This window comes from Nerophis ophidion, linkage group LG12 (assembly GCF_033978795.1).
Source record: "Nerophis ophidion isolate RoL-2023_Sa linkage group LG12, RoL_Noph_v1.0, whole genome shotgun sequence".
Taxonomy (NCBI): Eukaryota; Metazoa; Chordata; class Actinopteri; order Syngnathiformes; family Syngnathidae; genus Nerophis; species Nerophis ophidion.
This window is the reverse complement of record NC_084622.1, coordinates 20,652,189-20,670,933: the sequence shown is the minus strand read 5'-3', so window position 1 is coordinate 20,670,933 and position 18,745 is coordinate 20,652,189. Positions and strand designations below refer to the sequence as shown.

At 38.1% G+C, this 18,745-nt stretch overlaps 1 protein-coding gene across 1 annotated transcript in view; it reads left to right on the top strand.

Annotated features, from left to right (window-relative positions):
* The window catches only part of tgm2l (transglutaminase 2, like), a 42,309-nt gene extending 24,199 nt beyond the window's left edge, over positions 1-18,110 (top strand). Inside the window, 7 exon segments of the mRNA XM_061917064.1 lie at positions 4,808-4,953; positions 9,113-9,242; positions 9,367-9,527; positions 17,431-17,517; positions 17,519-17,568; positions 17,650-17,707; positions 17,709-18,110. Coding sequence (XP_061773048.1) covers positions 4,808-4,953; positions 9,113-9,242; positions 9,367-9,527; positions 17,431-17,517; positions 17,519-17,568; positions 17,650-17,707; positions 17,709-17,810 — 734 coding nt within the window. The 3' untranslated portion in view covers positions 17,811-18,110.
* The last annotated feature ends 635 nt before the right edge of the window (positions 18,111-18,745 follow it).

Sequence of the window (18,745 nt, the reverse complement as noted above, 5' to 3'; positions counted from 1 at the left end):
CGGATGACACGATGTCGAATATTTCCAAAAATAATTTGAAATGTGGACTGGTCAGACCACAAAACACTTTTCCACTTTGCATCAGTCTATCTTAGATGATCTCAAGCCCACAGAAGCCGGCAGCCTTTCTGGATGTTGTTGATAAATGGATTTTGCTTTGCATAGTAGAGCTTTAACTTGCACTTACAGATGTAGCGATAAACTGTATTTAGTGACAGTGGTTTTCTGAAGTGTTCCTGAGCCCATGTGGTGATATCCTTTAGAGATTGATGTCGGTTTTTGATACAGTGCCATCCGAGGGATCGAAGGTCACGGTCATTCAATGTTGGTTTCCGGCCATGCCGCTTACGTGGATTGATTTCTCCAGATTCTCTGAACCTTTTGATGATATTATGGACCGTAGATGTTGAAATCCCTAAATCTTTTGCAATTGCACTTTGAGAAACATTGTTCTTAAACTGTTTGACCATTTGCTCATGCAGTTGTGCACAAAGGGGTGTACCTCGCCCCATCCTTTCTTGTGAAAGACTAAGCATCTTTCAGGAAGCTGTTTTTATACCCGATCATGGCACCCACCTGTTCCCAATTAGCCTCCACACCTGTGGGACGTTCCAAATAAGTGTTTGATGAGCATTCCTCAACTTTATCAGTATTTATTGCCACCTTTCCAAAGTTCTTTGTCACATGTAACTGGCATCAAATTCTAAAGTTAATAATTATTTGCAAAAAAAAACGTTTATCAGTTTAAACATCAAATATGTTGTCTTTGTAGCATATTCAACTGAATATGGGTTGAAAATTATTTACAAATCATTTTAAATAACACAATTTCCCAACTCATATGAAAACGGGGTTTGTACTATCTCTATTTCGGGGCATGTTTAGACAGCTACAGTGAGTTTTGTTGTTTTTTTTACAGAAAAAAATAGATTAACACACAACCCCTTTTTATTTTGCTTACACATCATTACCTAACACCACTACACTTACATCATATTACTAGGTAGGTATGAAATTGTATTGCATGGATTTAGATTAAAAAAAAAGTAGCACCATCCGGACAGATATAAAAACCAGGGGTGTCCTGATTAAATATCGATATTGAATATCGGTCCGATACTGTCATAATTTGGACTATGATGAAGTATACTGAGAGGACAGTTTTCCCGAGATGCAAAAGGACTTGACGTGAAGGTGAATACATGATTTAATATATCTATAAAACAGTGCAAACAGAAGGCGCGCACAAGGTGGAGAACAAACTTGGCTGAGAAACAAAAACTGCCACAAAGGCAAAACTATGGACATGAAACAAAAGAGTCGCTCAACGTGACAAGAATATACAAAACTTACTTGGAAAGAAAAGAGCAGGGCAGCATGAACTATGAAATGGCATGAAGCAGTAAACATGGCATGAAACAGAGTGATACATAACCAAAGTGAGCGTGAACGGCGTGGAGCGTTGAGTATGACGCCTGGCAACTTCAAGCTTAAATAATACAGACTTGATTAGTGACAGGTACGTGAGTCCGAACACATGACAGGTGAAACTAATGGTTGCCATGGTGACAAAACAAGAGTGCACAAAGAGTCCAAAAACCATAACCAAACATGATCAAAGACATGACAGGTACCAGTAAAAAAAAAATATATGCGGTATGGCTCGGTTGGTAGAGTGGTAGTGCCAGTAACTTGAGGGTTCCAGGTTCGATCCCCACCTCCGCGATCCTAGTCACTGCCGTTGTGTCCTTGAGCAACGCACTTTACCCACCCATACTGATTTAAATGTAACGAAGATATTGGGTTTCACTATGTAAAAGCGATTTGAATGACTAAAGAAAGGCGCTATATAAACATAATTCACAACATCTAAATGTCTTCCAATATGTACTCGAGTTTGGTCTTTTCTTGTATTTTAGTGAAGTCGTTTACAAAAATATAAAAATGATAGGCTACCAGGAGCTAGCAGCTACACAACAGCTAAGCACACAATAGCACACAAGCAAGACACACGTAACAAGTGTCCTAATTCAAAAATATTGTAGTCCATAACACAACATTTGTCAGTTTAAAAGGATATCATATATATTTGGTTGAATATGTTTCAAGGTCTCCAAAGGAGATGCGAATTAGTCTAATAGGCTTCTGTAGAGTATCCGATAACCAGAGGTGGGTAGAGTAGCCAGAAATTGTACTCAAGTAAGAGTACTGTTACTTTAGAGATGTATTACTCAAGTAAAAGTAAGGAGTAGTCACCCAAATATTTACTTGAGTAAAAGTAAAAAGTATGTTGTGAAAAAACTACTCAAGTACTGAGTAACTGATGAGTAACTTGATTGTTTAATGATTACGGCAACAAATAATGCACAAAAACAAAAATAGCAATGAGCAAATTCAGAGCCAGGAATATCTCTTAAGCAACTAAAACAATGATATATATTAAATAATAGTACATTAAAATAAGGCACATTGAGCCACAATAAATTAACAGCATAATAGGCTCAGTAGGCATTGATTGATTGAAACTTGTATTAGTAGATTGCACAGTACAGTACATATTCTGTACAATCGACCACTAAATGGTAACACCCCAATTAGTTTTTAAACGTTTATCAATTACTTAATAAATGACCAAGTCGAGGTGATCTACCTCACATTTACACACACACACACACACTATATATATATATATATATATATATATATATATACACACACACACATATTGTCAAGTTATGTTTGGTTTCTTTGTGTTCTCCCCTAACTTGAAAAGGGTTTTGATATTTTGACCAGGGGTTTCACTGGGACTTCACTCTTTGTTTTAATCCAATGATGAGACAAATATTTGTTTCTCCTTTTATTTTGGACTTGATTGTCTCTTTTTTTTTTCATCGAATAACTGTAAGGTGAAAAACCTTTGAAAAAGGTGGACGAATACAAAAGTAATTAGGGACAAATATAAACAAATTACAATAAACCATTTTTAAAGTAAACGTGTTTCCAAAAGTATATATAGTGACCCTTAACAGCTTGGATTTGACATTTAAACATTTAACAACCAACCACTTGGCAATTAAAATAAATCCAACATATCAAATCCAAACATCAAAATAATATAAAGTAATCTCACCGTCAGCCACCCTGGTCTCTGTAAACAGTTGTCACTTCTGTATTTGGTCAATTCTCCTGGAGCAGTGTTTGTTGGCCTCTTCTGTATTTGGTAATTTGTCCTCGAGCAGTGTTTGTTGGCATGACGTCTGAGCTGGAGCTGCAGACTTAAAAAGAGTGGATTTGATTGCTTCAGGTGAGAGCCTTCCTGATTAGTGATGGTCTTCAGCTGTTGGGATTTTGTGTCTGTAATTCCATGTGTGTCCTCTGGGGGAAATGGGAGCCAAACTTATATTTGGACATGAGGCCTTCTGTAGAGTTTGCCAAAACACATATACATACATTTATATATACAGTATATAATTTATATTGATTTATTTTGCCGTTTTTGTTTACATGTTAAAGGTGTTTTAATGAATATATATGCATGTTTAACACATAGATTCCTATCTTTCATGAAGACAAGAATATAAGTTGGTGTATTACCTGATTCTGATGACTTGCATTGATTGGAATCAGACAGTATAGTGCTGATAACGTTCACGTTTTCAAATGGCGGAGAAAAAAAGTTCCTCCTCTCTGTCTAATACCACATGAAAGTCGTTGGTTTTTGGCATCTTATTTGTCCAGCTTCCATATTCGTTTTTATACACTTTACAAGAAATACATTGGCTGCAAACTCCGTATCTTGCTAGCTTGTTTGTGCTGGCTTTTGGAGACTCTTATTTTGTTAGCGCAGGCGCGATGGAGCGGCACTTTTATTGTGAAGACAGGAACTGTGCGATCAGTCTTTAGGCTTTTGACGGGAAGTAAGGTTGCAATAAAAAGTGTCTTTTTTCCTTTACACTTTTGATTGATTGATTGAAACTTTTATTAGTAGATTGCACAGTACAGTACATATTCTGTACAATGGACCACTAAATGGTAACACCCCAATAAGTTTTTTAACTTGTTTAAGTCGGGTCATGTGACCGCCTGGCACTGTTTGATTGGTCCAACGTCACCAGTGACTGCATGTGATTGGTGAAACGCAGGCATGCGTGGATTCTACTTTGAAAGTCTGTGACAAACCAAAACAAACATTAACAGATCGATAAAAAAAAAGTAGCGAGTAGCGAACTGAATGTAGATAAATGGAGCGTTTCTTCTCTATAAATATACTCAAGTAAAAGTAAAAGTATGTTGCATAAAAACTACTCGTAGAAGTACAATTTATCCCAAAAGTAACTCAAGTAAATGTAACGGAGTAAATGTAGCGCGTTACTACCCACCTCTGCCGATAACAGTGTTTAATTTAATAAATTATTGTGACCACTAAGTGTCGCCAAAAACAATTAACAAGCTGCAAAAGTTTAAGTCCGTTATATTTGACATTATCAAAACTTTTCTAGCATTCCACACTAAAATATAATACAATTATGTACTATATGATTCATTCTGATATCATGATATTGTGGGAACACTGGCACAAAAGAGGCGGGATCAAGTCAACATGAGAATTTTTCAGTGTCAGACGTAGAGTCACATCATCACACGGGACGACAACGCAGAAATCATGGAACTATCTGATGGTTACATGATAATCGACATCCATACAGTATGTGAAGGCGAATAATTGCTACGCGGACAACTAATGGAGTGATTTTCTGGTACAGGCAATTAATTAATAACTAAGGTCCAATTTGTGTCTTCTTCTCAGGTTCTAAGAAAGAGAGAGAGATCTGCGAGAAGGCGGGACGTCGAATAAGAGAGCCGAACAATGAGAGAGAAAAACCAGGGAAGCTGCAGATGACAATCAAACCCACAAATCCTCTATTTGGAACAGACTTTGACGTCGTTATTGAGGTATTCAGACGTTGATGAACGACTTCATGAATGAGTTCATTATTGGCAGACTTACAAGACGGTGTGAAAGTCCTGACGCACTACGAGCTTCCTTGATTTATGCCTGTGGAGAGCTTAGTCACCCAGGTCATGGTACTCTGGTTGAATTGAGACAACTGGACCTTTCTTGTTTGCTGACGTTTCCCCTTTCATTCTAAAGACTTCTTCAGTTGTAAAGTTTTTGGAGTGTGGTGGGTTTGTCCCCTGACAATGGTCACAATAGGGTTTTTGAAAATATGTAAAAAGACAGTATGTCTAACTCAGTGGTTCTTAACCAGGGTTCGATCGAACCCTAGGGGTTCGGTGAGTCGGCCTCAAGGGTTCGGTGGAGCCTCCACTCAAGCCACACTCGACTCATCGTGTACATAAAAACTTCTCTCTGTCGGCAAATTAGGGCTACGGCAACAGCAGAACCCAAACTGATTTGCAGGTGTGTAATTTGTTACGATTTCATGCACTGTGTTGGTTTTGTTCTTTGAACAAGGTGATGTTCATGCACGGTTGTGCACCAGTAAAAGATCATATAACTTTGTCTTGAATTTGAAAAACATTTTATTTTTCACTAAAGAAGGGTTCGGTGGCTGCGCATATGAAACTGGTGGGGTTCAGTACCTCCAACAAGGTTAAGAACCACTGGTCTAACTAAAAAGGCTTTACCATGTCCAGACATCTCTCCCCTCCAAAGATAGACTCATTCCAATTTATGAAAAAACAATAACTCAATGGAAGGTTTAATTTTAAAGGCAATAATTGCATGTATTTCTTAAAATGATAAAAACGAATAAATGAGTCCACACGAGAACTATTCAACTAACTCCTTTTGGGGGCCACATTTCCAGAAAGCTCAGGACTGTGGACTTCTAAATTTGTTAATATTCTTGTTTTGTACATTCCCAGGAATCGGATTGCTTTGCAGTGGACTGATCAATGACAAATTAATCCCATGACAGACTAACCAATGAAGACGTAGTCGCTGACCAATGAAAAGTGACTGATCAGTCATTGGTCTTATGTCTTATAACATGTAGACTGACCAAACAATGAATTGCCAGAAAGCTAGGGACCGGTTCACTAGTATTTATACTTAATATATTCCTGAGAATTGTTGTCCTTTGGCAGTGGACACTTGATTTTTGTCTATTTATTTTGGCTAGAGTTATGAAATTTGGAGAAAAATAGCCATCCAGCTTTTAAGGACCTAATCCTGAATCAGTCTGTATCAGGGGTTCTTGACATTTTTTACCTCAGGGTCAAACTTTTCACTACCTACCCAAATATTACACTGAATTAGTAACCATACTCTTGTTTTTAATCGTATTTAATAATTATATCTGACCTACTTCGACTTCAACATGTTACCAACATTGTCAAATGGTATAAAGCCATGTGTGGTTTGTTTTCCCGTGGTGGAAAGCGATTGGACCTTACACGACGTGAAGGTAATGACATAATTTATTTTTACTATGAACAGAAAAAAACAAAAAGGTGCTCTCAGCGGAGGTTCAAAACTTGGCTATGAAAACAAAAACTTGCACTAAGTTAAACTATGGACATAAAACCAAACTTGCACTATGGCATGAATAACGAAAAACTTGCTCGGAACGAGAAAGGAACATGGATCATCGGCATGGATAACATGGGTGCGTAGGAGGTGATGTCGCCAGACTGACTGCCTGGCAACTACAGGCTTAAAGGCCTACTGAAATGAGATTTTCTTATTTAAACGGGGATAACAGGTCCATTCTATGTCACACTTGATCATTTCGCGATATGGCTGTATTTTTGCTGAAAGAATTTAGTAGAGAACATCGACGATACAGTTTGTAACTTTTGGTCGCTGACAGAAAAGCCCTGCATTTACCGGAAGTCGCAGACGATGACGTCACCCGCTGATGGCTCCTCACATCCTCACATTGTTTTTAATGAGAGTCCCCAACAAAAAGTGCTATTCAGACCAGGAAAATGACAATTTCCCCATTAATTTGAGCGAGCATGAAAGATTTGTGTTTGAGGATATTGATAGCGACAGACTAGAATAAATAAAAATTAAAAATCAAGTTAAAAAAAACCACGATTGCATTGGGACGGATTCAGATGTTTTTAGACACATTTACTAGGATAATTATGGGAAATCCCTTATCTGTCTGTTGTGTTGCTAGTGCATTAGTGAGTTTAATAGTACCTGATAGTCAGAAGGGTGTATCCACGGGTGTCTTGAGGCCAGTGTCTCAGGGGAGTCGACGGCAGCTGTACGAACGGCACAAGCTCAGCTGATCTCCGGTAAGTGGCGACTTTTTACCACAATTTTCTCACCGAAAACTGCTGGTTGACATTTGGTCGTGATCCATGTTCGCTTGACCGCTCTGATCCATAGTAAAGTTTCACCTCCGAGAATTTTAAACAAGTAATCACCGTGTGTTTGTGTGGCTAAAGGTTAAAGCTTCCCAACTCCATCTTTCTACTTTGACTTCTCCATTATTAATTGAACAAATTGCAAAAGATTCAGCAACACAGATGTCCAAAATACTGTGTAATTATGCGGTTAAAGCAGACGACTTTTAGCTGTGTGTGTGCGCAGCGCTAATATTTCCTAACAGTCCGTGACGTCACGCGTACACGTCTGCATTCCGCGACGTTTTCAACAGGACACTTCGCGGGAAATTTAAAATTGCAATTTAGTAAACTAAAAAGGCCGTATTGGCATGTGTTGTAATGTTAATATTTCATCATTGATATATAAACTATCAGACTGCGTGGTCGCTAGTAGTGGGTTTCAGTAGGCCTTTAAAAAGTGACTGGTGATTGACAACAGGTGCATGAGTCCAAGTGAATTAGGTGCGTGACATGAAGACAGGTGAAAACTAATATGTTGTCATGGAAACGAAACAATGGAGTGAAAAAACAGGAACTAATGGAGTCTTGAAGTAACATAACACAACTAAACAAAACATGATCACAAAGACATGGCATTAGAAAAATAAGTTTTTATCAAATATACTGCAAAATAATGGACTCATAATTAACAGATGAAAAATAGACTTACACATAATTGAGAAGTGCTAAAATAAATCAACTAAATTATAAATATGTTTATTAACTAAAATCCAAATGAAAATACAGCTTCACCACTTTAGTCATATTTTTTGCACAAAACTTCTCTACTATATGACTTCTTCTGTTTGTTTGAGATTGCCATTACTACCACAAGTGGTGGAAAAGTGTAATGCAACCGAGTACCTCCTCGGCCCATACGGACCACAGCTGAGGAACTGCCCTGTGGTTAAGAAACAATGGTCTATATGTTTTTTGGAATTGGCAGCAAAAATAATAAAAAACTTCTCCACTTGGGGCAGGAGATCCTGCCCCAAGTGGAGGAGTTCAAGTACCAAGGAGTCTTGTTCACGAGTGGGGGAAGAGTGGATCGTGAGATCGACAGGCGGATCGTTGCGGCGTCTTCAGTAATGCGGACATTGTACTGATCCGTTGTGGTGAAGAAGGAGCTGAGCCGGAAGGCGAAGCTCTCAATTTACCGGTCGATCTACGTTCCCATCCTCACCTATGGTCATGAGCTTTGGGTCATGACCGAAAGGATAAGATCACAGGTACAAGCGGCCCAAATGAGTTTCCTCCGCCGTGTGGCGGGGCTCTCCCTTAGAGATAGGGTGAGAAGCTCTGCCATCCGGGAGGAACTCAAAGTAAAGCCGCTGCTCCTCCACATCGAGAGGAGCCAGATGAGGTGGTTCGGGCATCTGGTCAGGATGCCACCCGAACGCCTCCCTAGGGAGGTGTTTAGGGCACGTCCAACCGGTAGGAGGCCACGGGGAAGACCCAGGACACGTTGGGAAGACTATGTCTCCCGGCTGGCCTGGGAACGCCCCGGGATCCCCCGGGAAGAGCTAGACGAAGTGGCTGGGGAAAGGGAAGTCTGGGTTTCCCTGCTTAGGCTGTTGCCCCCGCGACCCGACCTCGGATAAGCGGAAGAAGATGGATGGATGGATGGATGAATAATAAAAATACAAACATTTCATTTGGTTGTGTTTTCAGGGGATTATTCATCAAGACTTTTAGCATGGTATGGTTCATAGAAAATAAGACTCTGGAGTAAATTTTTTCTCTGCAGTTGAAAAACAACGGTGGCGGCGAAGCTCACGCTCAACTGACCATACTGGCCATGATTGAAACGTACAACTGTATAAACCGAGGGGAGATTGAGAGGCAAACCAAGAAGGTCAGCGTGCCTGCCTACAAAGGTTGGTGAAAAATCCCACCAAAATGAGTATTTTTCCTGATATGTCAGATTTTTAATGGGAAGTCACAGACGTACGTGTGTTTGTGTGTGTGTGTGTGTGTGTGTGCGCGTGTGTGTGTGCTCAGTTCACAAGGAAGTGCTGCGCCTGCGCTACGATGACTACGCCAAGTGTGTGTCGGAACAGCATTTGATCAAGGTGATGGCCCTCCTGGAGGCCCAAGGAGAGAATGAACCCAGCATGGTTGTGGCCAAAATCCCTCTCGTCTTGCCTGAGCTCCTTGTAGAGGTGGGTGCGTATTTAGCGTATTTTCCGAACTATAAGGCGCAGTTAAAATCCTTTTTTTCCCCTCGAAACTCGACAGTGCGCCTTATAACCGCGCCTAATGTATGGGATAATACTGGTTGTGCTTACCGACCTCAAAGCAATTTTATTTGGTACATTGTAAAATGATAAAGGTGACTAGTTGATGGCAGTCAAACATAAGAGATACGTGTAGTCTGCACTATGATGGCAATATGACTCAGGTAAATAACACCCACATTTTATATGATCCATTAAAAATATAGAACATTACACATGGCGCTCAAAAATCTATCACAATGTTTTAGTATGACTTTGGTAAGCTATGAAGCCGCACCGCTTGATGGATTGTACAGTGCTTCAACATATGAGTATTATTATGGTGTGTGTGACATATCTGGCATTTTGTTTTGCAATAGTATGCAAAAGCAACTTTTCTTACCTTCCGGTACCTGATGATCTATATTTGGGATCTCCATAAGTCCTGAAAATTTGCACCACGTCCGCCTTTGTAGTCCGTAAGACGCCGTGGTCAATAAGCTTCTTCTTTTTATGGGATATTCATCCTCAGCTGTAGCCATTTCTAATGAAAAAGTAGTGTAAAGTTCTCACTTATATTTGTCAGTAAACTCGCCATGAAAACGCTAAAACATACCGGTGTAGTGAGTTTACATTATTCACCCGAGGAACTTAAGTTATTAGAAAGTTCCGGTCAGACGGTCTTTGATGGGACACATTGTTGAGGAGATGCTGCTCTGTTATTGATTGAAGTAAAGTCCGAATGTCATTAAAACAGTTAGCTTCGTCTTTTGACACTTCTTCCACTCCCGTCCTTGCACGCTATTATCCACTATGGACTCGACTCTCACTATTATGTTAGATCCACTATGAACTGGACTCTCACTATTATGACTCTCACTAGTACAGGGGTCACCAACCTTTTTGAAACCAAGAGCTACTTCTTGGGTACTGATTAATGCGAAGGGCTACCAGTTTGATACACACTTAAATACATTTCAAAAAATAGCCAATTTGCTCAATTTACCTTTAATAAATAAATGTATATATTTAAAAAAAAATGATATTTCTGTCCGTCATTCCGTTGTACATTTTTTTTCCTTTTACGGAAGGTTTTTTGTAGAGAATAAATGATGAAAAAAACACTTAATTGAAAGGTTTAAACGAGGAGAAAACAGGAAAAAAATAAAAAAATTAATTTTGAAACAGTTTATCTTCAATTTCGACTCTTTAAAATTCAAAATTCAACCGAAAAAAAAAAAAGCAAAACACTCGCTGATTCGAATCTTTTTGAAAAAATTAAAAAAATAATTTATGGAACATCATTAGTAATTTTTCCTGATTAAGATTAATTTTAGAATTTTGATGACATGTTTTAAATAGGTTAAAATCCAATCTGCACTTTGTTAGAATATATAACAAATTGGACTAAGGTATATTTCTAACAAAGACAAATCATTATTTCTAGATTTTACAGAACAACAATTTTAAAAGAAATTCAAAAGACCTTGAAATAAGATTTAAATTTGATTCCAAAGATTTTCTAGATTTGCCAGAATATTTTTTTTGAATTTTAATCATAAGTTTGAAGATATATTTCAAAAATATTCTTTGTTGAAAAAACAGAAGCTAAAATGAAGAATTAAATTAAAATGTATTTATTATTCTATACAAGAAAAAAATGAATTTACTTGATTTAAATTGTCAGGACAGAAGAGGAAGGAATTTAAAAGGTAAAAAGGTATATGTTTTTAAAAATCCTAAGATTATTTTTAAGGTTGTATTTTTTCTCTAAAATTGTCTTTCTGAAAGTTATAAGAAGTGGAGTAAAAAAATAAAATGAATTTATTTAGTGAAGACCAAGTCTTTAGAATATTTTCTTGGATTTTCAAATTCTATTTGAGTTTTGTCTCTCTTAGAATTAAAAATGTCGAGCAAAGCGAGATCAGCTTGCTGGTAAATAACTACAATTACAAAAATAGAGGCAGCTCACTGGTAAGTGCTGTTATTTGAGCTATTTTTAGAAAAGGCCAGCGGGCGACTCATCTGGTCCTTACGGGCGACCTGGTGCCCGTGGGCACCGTGTTGGTGACCCCTGCTCTAGTATATGTCCCCACATCTGTGGTCCCCTGCAAGATTTTTTCATTGTCCCATTGGGTTGAGTTTTTCCTTGCCCTGATGTGGGATCTGAGTCGAGGATGTGGTTGTGGCTTGTGCAGCCCTTTGAGACACTGGTGATTTAGGGCTATATAACTAAACATTGGTTGATCGATTGAAGCTATAACACTGAAACACCCTCAGGAAGAGATGCTTTCAGACATGGTGGCCGTGCTTATAAAAAACAGTTTGGGTTTACAACGCTACAGAAATCCCATTCAGGTCAGTGTAAACATATTTATACTGCTAATTTTTTTTGTACAACAAATGTGGTCTGGGGCCGTATTTATCAAGCGTCTTACAGTGCCATTTTACACTTAAGTCCTGAGAATTTGCGAAATTAGTCCTACTCTCAAAATTGAGAATAAAAGCTATTTATCAACTTTCTTAAGTCTAAGAATCCCTCCTATTCTCAATGATATTTAAGAGACCTTCAGAGGTGTCCATGTGATTAGGAGTTGCCAGCGGGGGATGGCACTGAGGCCAGAGAGACTTGCGCCAACGTTCACTGAGCGGAAGGATATTTATATTTATAGCAATATTTATAAAAATATTCAACTATATAAAACACTTTAAAAATAGTTAAAATATTCCACAACTAGAAAATTCAGTTGGAAAATTTGAATGGACTGTTTTTGTATTGTGAGGCTTTTCAATCTAAGGTTGAATACTGACTTCTTCTAGGCACTGGCATTTTAAGAGTTAAACGCACATGTTAAGTGTGTTAAGTGCACCAATAAAGAGCACATGTTATGTGCACATACTGTATATAAGTGTGTAAAATAAGTGTAAATATATAAGTGTGTACAATAAGTGCAGTAATCAAGTGCACAAGTTATGTGTAAATACATAAGTGTGTAAAATAAGTCCACTAACAAAGTGCACAAGTTTTGTGCACTTGTATAAAAGTGTAAAATAGGTGCACCAATAAAATGCACAGGTTAAAGTGCACAGTTATAACTGTGTACAATAAGTGCATTAATCAAGTGCACAAGTTATGTGTAAATACATAAGTGTGTAAAACAAGTCCACCAACAAAGTGCACAAGTTTTGTGCACTTGTATAAATGTGTAAAATAGGTGCACCAATAAAGTGCACAGGTTAAAGTGCACAATTCTAACTGTGTACAATAAGTGCATTAATAAATTGCAGTAATCATGTGCACTTATGTAAGTATATAAAATAAGTGCACAAATTGTGTGCTCATATATAAGTGTGTAAAATAAGTCCACTAACAACGTGCACAGGTTTTGTGCACTTGTATAAATGTGTAAAATAGGTGCACCAATAAAGTGCACAGGTTAAAGTGCACAATTATAACTGTGTACAATAAGTGCATTAATAAATTGCAGTAGTCATGTGCACATATATAAGTATGTACAATAAGTGCACAAATTGTGTGCTCATATATACGTGTGTAAAATAAGTCCACTAACAAAGTGCACAGGTTTTGTGCACTTGTATAAATGTGTAAAATAGGTGCACCAGTAAAGTGCACAGGTTAAAGTGCACAATTATAACTGTGTACAATAAGTGCATTAATAAATTGCAGTAGTCATGTGCACATATATAAGTATGTACAATAAGTGCACAAATTGTGTGCTCATATATGTGTGTAAAATAAGTCCACTAACAACCTGTGCACTTGTGTAAATGTGTAAAATAGGTGCACCAATAAAGTGCACAGGTTAAAGTGCACAATTATAACTGTGTACAATAAGTGCATTAATAAATTGCAGTAGTCATGTGCACATATATATGTACAATAAGTGCACAAATTGTGTGCTCATATATACGTGTGTAAAATAAGTCCACTAACAAAGTGCACAGGTTTTGTGCACTTGTATAAATGTGTAAAATAGGTGCACCAGTAAAGTGCACAGGTTAAAGTGCACAATTATAACTGTGTACAATAAGTGCATTAATAAATTGCAGTAGTCATGTGCACATATGTAAGTATGTAAAATAAGTGCACAAATTGTGTGTTCATATATAAGTGTGTAATATAAGTCCACTAACAAAGTGCACAAGTCACGGGCACTTGTATAAATGTGTAAAATAGGTGCACCAATAAAGTGCACAGGTTAAAGTGCACAATTCTAACTGCGTACAATAAGTGCATTAATAAATTGCAGTAACCATGTGCACATATGTAAGTATGTAAAATAAGTGCACAAATTGTGTGCTCATATATACGTGTGTAAAATAAGTCCACTAACAAAGTGCACAGGTTTTGTGCACTTGTATAAATGTGTAAAATAGGTGCACCAATAAAGTGCACAGGTTAAAGTGCACAATTATAACTGTGTACAATAAGTGCATTAATAAATTGCAGTAGTCATGTGCACATATATATGTACAATAAGTGCACAAATTGTGTGCTCATATATACGTGTGTAAAATAAGTCCACTAACAAAGTGCACAGGTTTTGTGCACTTGTATAAATGTGTAAAATAGGTGCACCAGTAAGGTGCACAGGTTAAAGTGCACAATTATAACTGTGTACAATAAGTGCATTAATAAATTGCAGTAGTCATGTGCACATATATAAGTATGTACAATAAGTGCACAAATTGTGTGCTCATATATGTGTGTAAAATAAGTCCACTAACAACCTGTGCACTTGTGTAAATGTGTAAAATAGGTGCACCAATAAAGTGCACAGGTTAAAGTGCACAGTTATAACTGTGTACAATAAGTGCATTAATAAATTGCAGTAGTCATATGCACATATGTAAGTATGTAAAATAAGTGCACAAATTGTGTGCTCATATATAATTGTGTAAAATAAGTCCACTAACAAAGTGCACAGGTTTTGTGCACTTGTACAAATGTGTAAAATAGGTGCACCACTAAAGTGCACAATTATAACTGTGTACAATAAGTGCATTAATAAATTGCAGTAGTCATGTGAACATATGTAAGTATGTAAAGTAAGTGCACAAGTTGTGTGCTTATATATAAGTGTGTAAAATAGGTGCACACGTATGCTCACATGAGCGACAAGTAAGTGCAAAAGTTGTGTGTTCATATAGGAGTGCAACATTAGTGCACAAGTTGTGCGCTCACATATAAGTGTGTAAAAAAAAATGCACAAGTTATGTGCACAAATGAGTGCTAAAACTCCTCGCTGTGAGATTTTCAGGATAAGTTAAGAGCTCTTTGAGAGGATTCTCAGAATCTTTCATTTTGTCTTGTATTATTTTGTAGTTTATTGTCAAAATATACACTCCCATTGTCCACTTAAATATTTCCAAGATATTTCTTTATTCTTAGACAAGGGATTCCCTTCCGTGATCGGTCATTTCTATGGACACAGAAATGACGTCACCTAAAATTCCGTTTACGGCACGTAGTAATGTCGTAATTCAGCTCTGAGTGTGACACTTAAGAATCAGTCTTACATTTCGCAGAAAGTGTGAGTAAGACGCTTGATAACTAACTTTTAAGTGCAGCTTTCAGCGAAGAATTTCTTTACTCATAAGTCAACTCTCAGCATACAGTACTTCTTAGAAGTAATTCTAGGAAGCTTGATAAATACGGCCCCTGATCTTTTGCTTAGGAGAGCACAGAAAGTAGAGCTTCACGAGAATTCACTGGAATTCAAATCGACCTGCAGCGTGAACAAGACCATAGAACACATTCATGACGACAGCAGGGTTGTAGGGTATACCTGTACTGGTATAGTATCATGGTACTAATGAATCGAAAACGGTACTATGCTCTGTTTGAAAAGTACCGGTTCCTGGGCATGACATTGCTGGTTTTGCGAGCAAAGGGAGCATGTTCGGCAGCGCACAATCACTGGGTACTTACAAGCAGACACAGTGTGTGGACAGAAAAGGGAGAACGGACGCAGTTTGACCTAAAAACTAACGACAAAGGTGAAGCTCGAAGTCCCACTGGGGTGAGTTTTTCCTTGCCCTTATGTGGGCTCTGTACAGCGGATGTCGTTGTGGCTTGTGCAGCCCTTTGACACACTTGTGATTTAGGGCTATATAAACAAACATTGATTAATTGAGCTATAACACTGAGATGCCTCAAAGAAGAGATGCTTTAAGACATGGGTAGCTCGCTAGCGGCTAACGTCAAGCCACAGTCTGCAGTGTTTTAGCTACTTCTAAATCACTAATCCTCGTCTCCATGACGACAAATGAAGTAAGGACGAGGAATAGCTAAACATGCTTCACTACACACCATAGGAGGATACGGTAGCTAACCGCTAACAGCAAGTTATTACCCCTGAATGTAAACAAATGCCATGGGTGGCTCTACACCGTAATGATACCAAGTACAGGAGCGTATCTAGTTGGTACTACTATGATTACATCGATATTTTTCATCATCACAAAATCTTTTTTCCTTTTTAAAAAATTCATATTGTGTTTATAAACTCAGGAAATATGTCCCTTTGAATATGACCAATGTATGATCCTGTAAATAATTGGTATCGGATCGATACCTACATTTGTGGTATCATTCAAAACTAATGTAAAGTATCCAAACAACAAAAGAATAAGTGATTATTACATTTTAACAGAAGTGTAGATGGGACATGTTGAAATGGAAAATAAGCAGATATTAACAGTAAATGACCAAGTGGATAATTAATTCATTTTTACAGTTTGTCCCTCATAATCTTGACAAAATAATAGAATGATAAATGAGACAATATGTTACGCACATGTCAGCAGACTAATTAGGAGCCTTTGTTTGTTTACTTACTACTAAAAGACAAGGGGTCTAGTATGTTCACTATTTTATTTAAGGACTAAATTGTTCTTTGATTGCAATAATAAACATATGTTTAATGTCCTGTAATATTTTCTGTTAAAGTAAAGCCAATAATGTTTTTTTTTTGTGGGGCCCCTAGTTTAGAAGGTACCGAAAAGAATCTAAATACAATTTTGGTACTGGTACTAAAATATTGTGATCTGTTGTGATCCGCTTGATTTCGGGTTTAGAGTCCTTTTGTGTTTTCTGTTTTGTTTTGGACTCTTCTGGTTCCTAGTTTTGCACTTCCTGACTTTTCTTGTTACCATGGTTGCTTATTTGTTTCACCTGCTCCTTGTTTCCGGACACTCACCTGTTTGTTGATTACCATCTTTATTTAAGCCTGCCCTTTCTATGACTCGTTCTCGCATCCTAGCTTTTGTTACCCCATGACAAGTGACGGCGCTGCTCCCTGTTTTCTGGTAACTCTGTTTTGTACTTGTTAGCTTCCATGCTATTCCCGTGTTTATTTCCCTAGCTTCCATGCTAGCGCTTTTGGTTTGCCTTTTCTGCCTAGCACCAGTGTTTCTGTTCTTAGCCTGTTTGTAGTTTTAATAAACGATTATTTCTTACCTTCACGCTGTGATCTGCATCAAGGAAGAACGAACCGAACCACCATGTCCCAGCAATCGTCACAGGGACAACGTTTTAATCAAACTTGAGTTTGGTTCTCTTGGTGTTGTTCCTTTATCAGGTCAGGTGTAAACACAAACATGGAACTCAGGTGCAGAACAACACCACCTGATTCCAGACAGACTGGTGTGGTTCGGATTGTAGTGAAAAAAACAATCCTCCCAACACCAGCCAGCAATTCCCGATCAATCGCCCATAATTCAGCTGGGATCAGTCCAGGGTGTATCTGCCCCTTATCCTATGAATCCAACTGCCGCCCTGTACCGTCCATAAAAAGCATAACTTAACTCACTTGTATTTCTGCAGATTCACGGGCAAGCCGCAGTTAACATACCGTTAAAAGGCTCCATCTCCTTCACCAACCCTCTCCCGGTGCCTTTGAAGAGGGGTGTTTTTCACCGTGGAAGGGGCCGGCCTGGTGTCTCCCACGGAGGTCAGGATGAAGTAAGTACCGACTACTTTTCACTTCATGGATGAAGCTGAACTAGATCGGCGGCACTTTAAAGTCACCTTTTTCTGTTGCAGTGGTGAAATAGGTCCAGGCCAGAAGGTGAGCGTCATGCTCACCTTTACACCGACTCGGACCGGAAGCGAGAAAACTCCTGGTGGATTTCGACTCCGACAGGCTCAAAGACGTACGGGATTCGCTACAGTTTTTGTTTGAGAAGGGTTTACTCCTATACTGAGTGAGCTTAAGACACAAAACATGTACTACTACTGACTATGACAGTGTTTACTAACAAGCATTGAATTATGCTTTAGCTTTTAAAGGGCAAACAAGTGAAGGAAATCTAAGCTTTTCACTTACATTCCATTTGAAGGCATCGAGTTTTGCATATAAAGATCACCACTGGCCCGATTTTTAATGAACAAGAAGGGTGTGAATCGTAACTTGTATGCTTTGTTAAAGTGGTTTAATACTAAAAATGTGTGTGAATGATTGATATACACAGCATTCTTCTATTAATAAAGGTTTGTTGCTCTGATCCCATTCTACATGTTGAATTTGATTGTATAATGATTGATTAAAACTTTTATTAGTAGATTGCACAGTACAGTACTTATTCCGTACAATCGACCACTAAATGGTAACACCCGAATAAGTTTTTCAAGTTGTTTAAGTCGGGGTCAGGTTAATCAATTGATTTGAGACTATTTTTAATGAATAAGTGTCACGACTTGGACTATGGGATAGTTTGTTTTGCCGTCGCAAGGGAAAATTGGCAACGAGCGAGACGTGAATGTAAGTACATGTTTCTTTTATACACTAAGGAACTACAAAAAGGCAAACAAATAGCGGGCACAATGGTGGAGAACAAACTTGACTACTGAAAACAAAAAAAAATAGCACAAAAGGTGCTAGCTGTGGCATAAACAAACCAAAAACTTTACGTGGCATGGACAGAATAATAAACAGCATGGCATGGCATGAAGGCGGTTGAGGAATAAAGTCGCCAGGCTGACTTCCTGGCAACTTCCGGTTTAAATAATAGACATGATAATTACAAATAGGTGTGAGAACTGAGGACAGGGGCGTGACTTGAGGGCAAGGTGAAAACTAATAAATGATAAATAGGTTGTATTTGTATAGCGCTTTTCTACCTTCAAGGTACTCAAAGCG